This window comes from Aulonocara stuartgranti (assembly GCF_965226115.1).
Source record: "Aulonocara stuartgranti genome assembly, chromosome: 15".
Taxonomy (NCBI): Eukaryota; Metazoa; Chordata; class Actinopteri; order Cichliformes; family Cichlidae; genus Aulonocara; species Aulonocara stuartgranti.
Window position 1 is genome coordinate 19536599 of NC_138951.1, and position 13197 is coordinate 19549795.

Consider the following 13197-nt stretch of genomic DNA (forward strand, 5'->3'; position numbering starts at 1 on the left):
CTTCAAAACCTAAATTGTGCTGGTGAAACATTTAATGTGCTAATGTGTGCACAGATACAGCCTGCACCAGGAGATTTTCTGGAGAGCAATTCATTTCAAGCTTGGTGGTCATCCTAGGCTAGGAAACATCCTGTGGTAACCTCGAACATGTGTTCCAAATACTGCTCTAACCTAAAAACTTTAATCCACTTGTGGCACGACTGGATAAGTAAGTTGCTTGGTCTTTAATTATTATCTCAATCTGTTTTGAAGTTGTTGAGACGTTTCACTTTCGATCACTGTTACTGGCAACCTGGCAAACTAACTACTAATCATGTAGGTATGCCACAAACAGGCTAAAAAAATAAAACCTTTACATTTGCACTGTTTACACCCAAAATCTTAAAAAAAAAAAATCCAACTAATACTCTAGGAGAAACAGCTCTTTCACACCAAACTGTGCTTCCTTGCCATCTCCCTGCTGCCCTACTTATTTCTTGTTCTCAATGCATCTCACTCTGACCTGCATTTAAATGCGCCAATCTGCATTTTGGTCTAGAGTAGCTGCCATGCCTGTGCAGTTCCAGTGTAATTGATCATTACTGCAGCAGGATGTGGTGGCTTTGATGTAGCAGCTTCTCCTGCTGGGAGGTTGGGATGAATTACTGATGATGATAACACTGTTTATATTTTCATACTCAGAGTCTCTATGTAAATTCTCACCAACCTCCCTGAGAGACTTAAGAAATGGGTCATGCAACAATATCTCGGTTTCATACAGCATGTGCACCATTTTTTTCCCGTTACCTGTTATCACAGTTGCTGTGTATTTGCCCTGTGTGGTGTTTATCTAAAAATTACACGATCTGACAAATCTGATGGCTACTTTTTAAAAAGTGGACTCTAGATTTTAAGACATTATTTCAAACATGTTAGAATAATACAATTAAAGCACCAAGAAAATAATGATCAAAGTGAATTACTTGATGTGTTCACAAAGGAGTAAAAACAAGCATATGCTTATTTAATCCTACCCTATTCTGCACTCGGTAATCACTTTACTTCCTGTTTGTATCCTGCATTTATTTGATTTTATAAACCCAGATATATGTATTTACAGATATATGCAGATGTACACACCTATCAAAAATAAAAAGTAACAGGTCAAAGCCTTTTCCCCCCATTACTTCAAAAAATTGTCATGCTTCCATTCATCACTCAGTCTGTTTCGCAGCTTCACTCCACATAGAGAGATCAAAAACTTTCTATTACATACGAACACAGAGATGGTTTAAATATAACTCCCCCCCCTCAAATATTATCCACCATCCCTGTAAAAAAATGTTTTGGATATTGTGAGGAACTAAGTAAGTAGGAAGTATAGTTTATTGTTTTATACAGAATTTGTACAGTGTGAAAATGAACCACACTGGTGAATTTTATTGTTTTGGATTTTAAGGGTATAGTGTTATAGATGATCCATGATATTTTGTAACCATTATTATGGATTATCCTTCTGGTCCTTTTTTGCAATATAAATAATTATGCTAGTAGTATTTATAAATATTGCTCCAAACCTCTAAACAGTCATCTGAATATGGTGTAACCAGTGAGCAGTAGAGATTGTAGTAGAGTAGTGATTTCTGGATTTCTGTGTTTTATTTTATGCAGTTTTGAAACGCTTCTCAAAACCTCACTATGTATATGTTCTATCTGAGATTTCTGACTTCGCCTGTTATCACATCAAGAAACTTATTTTCACGAACTCTTCAGTGTCCATCCCATGTTTTATGAATCAAGAATGGTGTATTCCTTTTACAATTCACAAATATCAGAATTTTACTTTTACTTACTTTACTTTTTTTTTTTGTGCTGTCAAACCACTTTTGTACTTTGCACATTTTCTTTAAATTTGCCAGGTGTCCCCCAGGTGTCTGTACTGGGGCCAAATCTTTTCATAATTTATGTAAAAGATATTTGTCAGCAGGCTCTATTAAAAGGATTTTTTTCCCCCAGATCGTTCTTGTATGTTCTTGGGGAAATTTAAAGGAGCTACTAATAAGTGATAAACTAATTAAACAGTGCATTTGACCAACAAGTGATCGTTTGAGGACTCTTATATTTGCCTCGATGTTTTCCATTTTTATTCTACAAAAAGAAATACTTTACTTTTCTCAACACTGTCCTAAACTAAGCAGTGAAGTACATTTTACTCAGTCACCCAGCATTACAAGCAAAATGATTTACATCTGAGTGCATTAAGGAATGATAATCCCGTACAATAGAAATCATATTTTAACATTAGTACAAGTTATTTCATACAGTGAGTTACAGTATTATTCATTCTATCCAAACTGAAAGTGCAGTTTATTACTGATACATGCTGGTGATGGTTTAACCTTTGAATTTCTTGATTTTATTAAAAGTACATTTTATTGTCTCTTTCTTGTACTATGCTGTGTTTAAAGTGTCTTATAATTAATTTTGCCAGATCTAATCTCAGGTCTACAAAGCATTTGTCATTTAGCAAATCTTTGTGAGAGGTTTAGATTGTTTGGCACTTATCCTTTCGTGTCCATGGCCTTCGTGCGCATATCTTTGACTACAATTGCTGGAAATTCCTACATGGTATAAATTTCCTTTATACAGATTCCAATAAAAGGCAGAAAAGCTCAACAATTCCATTTATTGGAAAAACAGACATAACACATGAATGTGACCACAGTTCTAACAGAACAGCATTTCTGATATTATTTATTTATTTAACCACCCAATGTAAAGGTAAAAAAAACAACAACTGTAACATTTTGGGCTTTAAATACATCGATCCATATAAACCAATGGGCCAAAACAATACAATTGCATGCAGGTGACCTGAATAGCAGACTGTGCTGGAACAGACATGATCCAGAGGCTCCATGCCATATCCCCTTGAATCTGTTACCAGCCTCCTCTTGTCAGACACCTCAAAAGGTCCTGTCTCAACTGTGATAGGTCGGAGCTATTGTGTGGCGTGAGGGCCTGCTCATATAATGCCAGGCATTTGAGGACTGCCACATTTACTTTAGTAATGAATTTAGGGGGGGAAAACAGTTTACTTCCACCATTGCATGATCATATTTTGTTGTCATTGTAGCAGCTCCCACAGGTAAATGGTGTAGTTGCACACTTATGTTAATTAAGTAATGATGAAAGTTTAGTGAGTCATTTCATTATTTTTACAGTGCTATTTGATGTCCTGTTTTTCTGGTGTATTTTCTCTGTGAGCATGCTCTGCATATACCGGCCTCAGTCTGTATCGTTCGAAGCTCATGTTGTCTCTCTGTGCTCTGGTCTTGTGCAGGCTGTGTGAGCGTCTGTTAGGAGATTACAGCAGATTAACATAATCCTGATTGAGAGAGCAAATCCAAGATGCGCATCACTCTCTCTACAGGGAGGGATGAGGCAGATTGCCACATCAGTGGGATCGACACAAGGCCAACAAACATCGTGAAAGCTGTGTTTATAGTGAATATTGCAAACTAGTGGTGATGTTTTTGAGTTAAAGTTGCCAGTTGGTATTTTTTGCTTCTAATTCTGTAATTCTGTGTTGTAATATGTGTTTTTCTTTGCGTAACTGACGCCCACAGAGTTTGTTTTTGTTATACTGTGCTCCTGTGCACTCCTCCTTTCCTTTGTGTTGCTCTTTTCAGTCCACTGATCCCAGTGAGGCCAGTGCATACCACACTTGTTTGTGTTTCTGGCCTTGCTCTGTCTTTTTGAATAAAAAGCAAATGACTGCAGGTTTAATACACAGCCTATTTCCTGGTAATGTTGTATTTCCTCATTTGAATATGCATAGTGGACCTCATCCAACTGTTCTGCTCCCCACTGACATCAGGATTTCTCCTGAGTTTCAGCTCTTGTCTCTTGGATGCACTGAATCTGAATTACAATTTCATGCAAACGTTCCAAGCTAGATCCTATCCTGGCTTTGGTGATTTCCACTGTGAGGCTAACTTTGTGATCTGCAGTGATTCGACAGATTGCCGTGGAATTTAGCATATTTTCCTCTGGAAGAGAGCTTCAGTGTCTTTCAGCCCCAAACTCTGTCTCATGGAGAAATACACTCAAACTAATGACACAAATATCTGTCTCAGCTCTTTGTGTTGAGTACTAACAATGTAACAAATATGCTAACACAGTTAGCTAAAATAGCAATGGTGACAGGCACTATAGCAGCTAACCCAACGACACACAACCTCAATTCAATAAAAGTCAGGAGCCTGTGAGTAATGTAAAAAAACAGAACGTAAGGATTTATAAATCCCATAGAAAACATATCAAATGTTTAAACTGAGAAAATGTATCATTTTAAGAACAATAGTTCATTTTGAATATGATGTTAGCAACGTGTCTGCAAAAAGTTGGGCCGGGGGCCATGCTTACCACTGTGTAGCCCCTTCTTTTGAAAAGTCTGTAAACATTTGGGAACTGAGAAGACCAGCTGTTGGATTTTTTAGGAGATGAATATTGTCCTATTCTTAGGACTAGTCTGATGGAGGATTCTCACTGCTCAGCACTCCTCTTGGTCTTATTTTTCATTTTCTGATATGCCAAATGTTATCAGTTGGTGAAAGATCTAGGCTAAAATTCAGCACACAGACTCTTCTACAGCCATGCTGTTGTAATACGTGTAGTATATGGATTAGCATTGTCTTGCTACTTATGCATAGCATTCCCTTAAAAAAAAACATCATCACAATTGTAATATATTGTACTCTAAAACTTGATATACACATGTCAGGGTTGATGGTGCTTTTCCAGATGTGCAACCTAGTAATTCCATAGGCACTGATGCACCACTATAGCATCAAAGACAGAGGCAGAGTGTTAATAATAAACCAGATGGTCCCTCTACTCTTTAGTCTGGAGGATTGCATATATTATTTGCCTATATTATATTATATAATATTTAATATTTTGATGTAGACTAGAAATTGATGTGAAAAAAATCATGCACCATTCATTTCTTATAAATTTTATTTTGTACCAGGCTCTAAACGTGATTTCAGGCAAATTAACATGGAAATCGATGGAGATTGACTAACTCCTTGAACGGCATTTTCTTTCACTTCTATTTTGTTTCATTTGTGCAAAAAAAACCACAACAAAAATCACATTTAAAGAAGCACAAAGTTCTCCTAAAACAATAATCTAACATAAGGAGGTTTCCAACTGATCAGCTTAGATATTAAATGTGCCACCTTTTTCATTTATGGATGGAGGAATCCGCTTTAGCCTCAGTTTATACCTTTCAGTGCAGAATTAGTTTTACTTCTCCATATTGTACCTGGCAGGTAAAATGACTTCAGGCTTACTACTGTTACAGTAATCTGATTAGTAAAACTCAGATTAAACCACTGCACACCACAGTAAGAGACCAGCACTTTCCACCATCACACAGTCAGTGGTTTGTTCACAAAGATTTTGTCCAAAGGTCAGTGACAAAGGTGTGTTTGTGTTTATTTAGGATTTTGTCTTCTTATTGAACTTAAATCTAAAGACAGAACAGGTGGATGTGGCATTTTAACAACATGAACAGTGTTGTGTCTTTTGTGACTTTAAGGATTAGAATTTGAGATCAAAACTTGGTCATGAGGTAAAAGCAGAAGCAGGCCCGAGCTTCTGTTTTTATGCAAATAACGTATAGACTACAGGGTGTTTAAGTTCATCTGGCTGACAGGCGACACATTGTGAATGTCTTACATGGCAGACGTAGTGCATAGGGTGCAGCATTCATAAAACACAGATCCACCCTTGGTGAGGACACTTAAAACATTCCACATCAGTGTGCTGTCTTTCCAACTATTCAGAGGCTTGTAACAACAAGCAGAAGCAACACGTATACAAACAGTGAAATATCTCATTAAGCTCTGGGTGAAATACAGCATATATAGAATAGGATGTCTTTTGTGTAATGGTTTTTATTTGCAATTATTTTGTCTTTTTATACCCCAATATGACAAACACTCTAGAGAACATGTAGTACAAAAACAAAGTATCTGCATGATGTTTCCTATGCACAGTTTTGCAAACTCGCTCTGCAAGTTTATTCCACATGATTTATTACAGAAGCATATGCTGTCTGCCTGACAAATGTTAAAGGGTTTAATGTTGCGGTTGAGCTGGAGATTGTTGCATTTGGCGAAAGGTTGGATAAACCATGGAAGGGTCGCCACTGTGTCACAGTGACAGACCACCATTCACACCTAATTTAGAGTCATCAGCTAACCTAACCCCACTAACTGCATGTCTGTGGACTGTGAGGGAAAGCCAGGGTACCCACGCAGACGGTGAAAGAACATCAAACCGCCCACAGAACGACTCCACCTGGCCAGTGCATTTAAACCCAGAATAATTACGCATTTTAAATCTCTGCATTCATCATGTGAATTTTGCGCAAGAACTAAATAACTGTTTGAGAGGCAAAGAGAGAAAATACGTCCTCAGTACTTTGAAATAGCTGGAAATGAACAATTATTAATTTATAGGCGCTGAACTGAATTTTAAGACAAAAAGAAGAAACAATTCCCCTTGTGAGGTCAGCACAGGGGTTTGTGCCTTAATACTGACAAACAATAAAAGTTCAAGTTACAAAAAGCTGCTGAATTTTTTAAGTGGAAGAATAAGTTTTATGGCTTGCTGTGGCAAACATCCCATCCACTGTGAATGAAACTCGAATTTTTTTTACTAGTATCCAAAATGTTAAAGTTTAAAATGCACAGTCCAAAAACCCTGTGGCTATATCCATCTTCTATCTACAGTCTATGATACAGCTAAGAGTTCAGACTCTATTGTGTCTCCTCTTCTGCTTTCAGTAAAGTAACACAAACAGCACTAAAACAAAAAGGAGAGAAAAGCTATTTTGCAGCTACTAAACTGATTCTATTTGTTTGTGGTAATTGTATCTTTAGACCTTACATCATTGAATATCTGTCACATTATCTGTGACTTTGATAAGGCGGCATCATTCATCTCACACTCACAGATGTATCTCTAAAGAATGCCCGATTGCTTTTCCCAGGTTCAGATCCATGTTTACGCACTGTAGGCAAGTGTGGTGAATAAAGTCCACTCAGTTCACAGGTGCGCCGTCTCATTTCAGAGTTTGTTTTATTGATTTAACAACAGAACACACAGAATGTGTCTGGAATGTGTCTGTGTTTATTTCCAGACACATTCCAGCGACAGTAGGCGGAGGTTTTGTGGAGCGTTCCAACTGCAGCTGGTCGACATGTTTTTATCATCATTTCACATCACACGTGTGATAGCAGCGATCTCCTGCAGCTTGATCTCTGAGGATTTCACATTCTGTGCGTTGAAGCCACATGATTCAAACATCGTGCATTTAAATTTAATGACACATATTTTAAAATGCAATTTCACCGGCTCTGTCCTCACAAAAGTGTAAGATTCGCTTCTAGTATTGTTTCTAAATGATTACTTGGGGACATTGGAGTGTTGATCAGATCACTCACATCATAGTAGGCTCTGAACACATGAAAGACATTTTCAATATTGTTATTTAAAAAACACCATTAAAAATCTTTGCTATACTAGTCAATTATGACAAAAATCCCAATAATGTCATCAAAACAAAATACTGGATCTTGGTTGGAACTACATGAGCAGTTCTCTCATCAGCAACGCTGCAATAAATACCTGCAAAGTCACCCTGTTCCTGTACACTCCCATATGTGTGTTTAGGTTAATTTTGGCAAACAGTTCACCAATTAGCTCAGGAATGTGAGGACTGCTGCGTGCCCAAACTGAGAAGTAGCTGTTGTCAAATTACAACCTCGGGGTCTGTGTTTGTGTCATTCCTCAAGAGTGGCTCAGGAACTGGAGCATGTTTAACAGGAGCTTGGATCAGGAGACGTCTGAGTATATTTAGTATACACATCCAGAAATGCATACACTATTATATATTGTACATATATTTATTAGTTTCAGGTTGGCCATTCTTGTATTTTGCTCGTTTGTGTTGTTGTGTTTGCACATCTCTGTTGCTTGTGGGGCTCGCACACAAGAATTTCACTCGCATGTGCTGTGCCAGTGTGCCTGCACATGTGATGTGACAATAAAAGTGATTTGATTTGATTTGATTTGAGTGACATTCGTCTCCCTCTGTGACTTTTTTTGCACAACGTACCCCAGGTTATCCATATTAAAACCAAATGAAAACATTTCTCCTGTATGAAAATGTCTCTTTGCCTCTACGGAGAGCACAAATTCTCAGTCTGTCATGTTGTATCACATAAACTCAACACGGATCTGGCCTTTTTTTGACATGCAGTGTCAGTCAGGTTTCTAGCACACAGGAGGAGATGTGTTTCATACCTTTAAATAAACACAAAACACATGGCTGGCATTACTAGCCAGCAAAAGCAAAACAGTTGAAAGGAACTTGAAGAATTCAGCTTTGAACATTTCCCCTCTTAAATCCCATGTGTAGAAAGTCCATGATGTTGGTCACTCATTCCTCCCTGAGACAGGTGACACTTCCATCTCATTAAAATGTCAACATGTCCTGGATGCTCCACGAAAGCTTCTTACAAGCCTGAGCCACGCAGGTCTCCGACAGCAGGCCAACACAAACGGCCATCAGCGACAGACGTCTCCTGCTGTTCAGGATCACTGGAGAGGAGATCAAATTATTAATGCACACCCTTTTTACATGCTTGCTGTGTTATTGGAGTAATCTGGAGTAACACAGAGAATGTGCAAACCAAAATAGTGTGAACTTAAATGGTGAGAAGCTGAGAAGGCACCTGTTATGTAAAGAAAGGAAAAACGGCCACACAAGCTGGACGTGATGCGAAATTAAGCAGTAAGAAAGGTGAATTCGATACTTTGTTCACTGCTCAGAGGCTCGCCGCCAAACACGCAGATTTTTGTTTCCACAGATGCTGAAGAAATAATGACATGAAAACCAGAAACATGGACCTGAACCTTTGTGTTATATAATACGTTTATCTTCAAGTGCTGGGTCCTCTGAAGTCAGGATCACAGCAGCAGGGAGTAAGCTGCCAACTGCTGATGCAGAAGCAAAGAGGGCAGAAGCAAAGCTATTTGATCAGCAGTGGATCTCTTACCTCTGATCGCCTGTGAATTTGAGGTGAGCACAAATAGTTTGATGAGGCCCAGGCAGAGCGGGGAGTAATCGTGCTCCCAGATGACAGCGGGGATGAGGAGGACTTTGCCGTAGCACGATAACAGCAGGGCTCTGAGGAGCAGGCAGAGCTCCATGGTCTCACCCTGCAGGCAGCAGACCACCACCCAAAGGAAACACAGCACTCCGCCACAGAACGCTGACAGCTCTGAAGGTCCAACAGAGACACATATATAAGCCAGATCATGTAGCTTATATACTGAAGATACATGAAACAGGAGTCAGTATGAGAAGATGGAACCTGGGTACTCAGGTCAGCCACAATCAATTGGGACAAGTAGGTTACCCATGTGACACAAAAATATTTTCCAGTAAATAATATAATTTTATATGAATTAATGCTGATGACACTAAGTTGGTGTCAGTGATGAATTTCACACAGCTTTTGGTTGTAATCATAGATGTGTATCCTCATATCTGGAAGTTTTCCATATAACATTAAGTGCTTATAAGCTTATAAAAGTCAAAGAATAATTCTCTTTGCAGTTTTGGAAAATAATAGGCAATCTAAAGATGTCATATCGGGCTCTGTGACATTATGACGACTATTATTATTTAAGTAATAATTTAATACTTTACTCAACTTCCAGACACCGTTAACCCTCACGTGCTCCTATTTCATTGATGTTTCCTTTGCTCTGTGATAACACACTGATAGAAACTGTGTCTTATCATCTTACCAAGAGCAGCCAATCCAAACATGCCGTAGAATTCCCATTCCTTTGTGTATCTGATTATATCAGCAGGGTCACTGCTCTGCTCGGAGCCATGGAGCATGGACCACCTGAGGTAGGCTTCACACAGCAGGGAAAACACACACAGCTTCCAGTGGATCTGCAGAGGCAAAGATTAACATGTAGAAACACGTGCATGCTGGTCAGAAGTCATGATAGCACCTGCACAAACGAATACGTGTAAGCCAGGACACACAAAGCACAAATCTTTAAAGTTATCACTCGTGCAATAAAGATAAAGGTGTCATTTCATCTGAAACTATCACATTTTAAGAATTTTTTTTTGCTCAACCATCTCTTGATTTGCCTAGAATTGTTTTTAAATGTGTATGTGTGTGTGTATGTGCAGTTCCTTTTTTACAGGCCCGTTCACTTACTTTTAAGCCTTTTCCCCCACCTTGTAATCTAAGGCAATACTTGAACATGTATATCCATTAGACTATTAAAGATACAAGTCACTGGTCTCTCTTACCATCAAAATGAATCAGGATCTGTAATTTAGGACAAATACCTAAAAAGCCAGACTATTAACCAGTTAAAATGTGAAAACAAACAAAAAATAAATAAAACGGAAGCCTTCCATTAAAGTTCCACATTTGAACAAACACTAATAAAAAAACTTCAAACTACAAAAGACAGCAAGTGATAATTTATTAGACTCTTCTAAGTCTTGAAATGGTAGATACAGCAGGTCTTGACAATGAAAAATCTGAGGTATTGTGAAATTAAATTATATACCATAAAGAAATTGTCACTACTTGTTTTTTGCAATGTGAAGGGTTTTTTTTTTTACCTGTAAAATGAAAATGCTTGATTTTTTTTCAATTATTAACCAACATTGAGACATTTTAATGTGTCTGTAATCTGTTTGTTTGTGGTAAGAGAGGCCACTGAATAATATTTTATATATGAAGCTAAAGTTTCCCAAACTTTAGATCATAAAGTTAATATGCAGATTAAAGATGGTCAACCAGAATGTCCATATTGTTTTGCGATGGAATGACCCATAATTTGCTTACATTTAGTCTTGTGTTGAACAAAATGTGCCTGAAAGCCTGTGTCTTGCACAAAATGGCATCGATGAGGATGATGACTGGGTCATATTCAATGTACTTGTCCACTGGCTTCTGGCAGGACTCCTGGAGAAACACACACGCAGAGTTTATGTCAAAGCCCTGCTATAATGTCTCTCTTTATATCACCTCCCAGATCTACTTTAAGAAGCACGCAGTCCATGTTTAGAAGCTGGCTCCAACTAAGGCGTGATGGTGATCGCTGTAATTAACATCTAAGACATGAAGTCCAAAGTTTGCTTGTTTACTTGCTATTCAGTAAAAAGGCCAGAGATCAGTGCACCTGAGAGCAAGACCTCAAAAAGAAAAAAGCAGTCACCATTTCGCTCATAAACCATTTAGCAGACAAGTTATTTCACTACAAATGTGTCTAGTTGCAACAGGAAAAGGTAGGAAGCTGTATGATATCTGGTAGGTAGCATCCTCATCGCACAAACGGTGTGACTTTCCAACGCACACATATTGTTATCTTCAGGATCCCGTTGCTGTAATCCCTGTGGAGTTCCGCTGCTTTTTCGTTACATTCAATACATCTAAAATCATCTTTTCCCATCTTTCATCTCTACACAGCTACGAGTAGCATGCTAGTACCCGGAAGTAAACCGGTAATAATAATGATTCTCAATATTTCAGTGGAACTCCTTCAAAATAAAAGTATGTCTTTGCCAGGTTCTGAAGGAGTGTCAAACGCCACTGAAATACTGCTAAATGACCTTGCAAAAACAGGAAAGAAAAATAGGAATTGTGAACAAGTAAACCTGATAATAAAAAAGCATCAATGGACACAAACCTATTAATATTATTTGATAGATTGGTAAAATATATTTGATTAAGATGTCTCGAGATAAATAAGTGTGGTTTTAACAATGTATGTTTTTTCACATTTACTCCGTATGCTGTCTTTACATGAGCATTGCAGTTTGAGATCACAGTGGAAAGGCTCAAAACCTTCAAAGATTGTCAAACTTAAAAGAAGACCATTGTTTATGATTCAAACAACTTTTCTAGATTTAAAAATAATTACATTTCCCCCTGTTTAGTAATGCTGGATAAACATGAAAAGTTAGTATTGCATCAACTGAACTCTAGCTGTCTTCAACACTTTGCATCCAACTCATTTGGTGCCCCAACCTATATATACGACACTGCTTTTCCAAGTTAAAGTGCAGCTGACAGTGTGTGTTGGAGTGAACCTGTTTTCACGCATGCAATATATGTTTGTTTTTGTGTTTTCTGTTTTACAGAATATGATTTTACTCTGTCCAGAGGTTGAATGTATATGGGTATATTCACTGCAGATACTTTTAAAAGAATATACAAAGAATTTAAGCTCTTTTCTCAATATTTTATGTTGATCAAGCATTTTATGTGGATGTGGACAGGACTAAAAATTAATACATCAGCTGGACAGCTCAGACTAAGCAGTTTGGAGAAAGATTTAGAGAGGCAAGGCACAGCTTGGACTAGACAGGAGAAGAAAAAGCTGTTTTCTCAACATAACTGACCAAATGTAAAATTAGCTCTACCAACCCTCTACCCCTATTTAAGTACTTAAATGCACTACTACTGTGCAGCTGCCCTATGAATAGCTTTTATTCTGATTTGTTTCATTGCACTTTGAGACAGAAGAGAACATTATACTATTGCCTACGATGTCAGAATTGGTTTATGAAGACAGACTGCATACTCATACTGTTGCGAGTTGCGACTAACCTCAAACCACAGATTCAGCCCATCACAATGTCATACGATTACCAGTTATTGCATAAAGCTGTGGATCATGTGAAAAGACTGACGTCTTCATTTCATGCGACATTGCTGTCTGAAATAGTAGAAGTTGAGAGCTATATACGTGACACTAGACCACAAGGGAGTCTGATGGGGTGTAAATTCCTCATACAAGCTAAACTGGATTGGGAAGACAGGATTCCACCCTTTACAAAGGCATGGCATGCAGGTCAACTGGTCAAGAAGTGGAGTACATACATAATTTAAAATTTTAAAAAACAAATTTAGAAAAATGTAAAAAAAATAATTCGCGTTGTCTAACCTTAAACATTTATAAGTTTATAAGTTTATAAGTCTCCTTTTGATGAACAAATTATCCTAGAAAATTGCCTATACTTTTATATTGAATCTCATAACGGAAAACCGTGATTTCTGGCTTGACGCTCGCGGAACCGGTTTGACAGCCGCG

At 37.9% G+C, this 13197-nt stretch overlaps 1 protein-coding gene across 1 annotated transcript; it reads right to left on the minus strand.

Annotated features, from left to right (window-relative positions):
• Positions 1 to 8134: 8134 nt before the first annotated feature.
• On the minus strand, positions 8135 to 11614 carry arv1 (ARV1 homolog, fatty acid homeostasis modulator). The gene is made up of 5 exons (XM_082504881.1): positions 11458 to 11614; positions 10947 to 11066; positions 9874 to 10027; positions 9117 to 9341; positions 8135 to 8658 (listed from the first exon to the last, which is right to left on the minus strand). The coding sequence occupies exons 1-5, from the start codon at positions 11551 to 11553 to the stop codon at positions 8534 to 8536; spliced, it is 720 nt and encodes a 239-aa protein (XP_082361007.1). The 5' UTR covers positions 11554 to 11614; the 3' UTR covers positions 8135 to 8533.
• Between the last annotated feature and the right edge of the window lie 1583 nt (positions 11615 to 13197).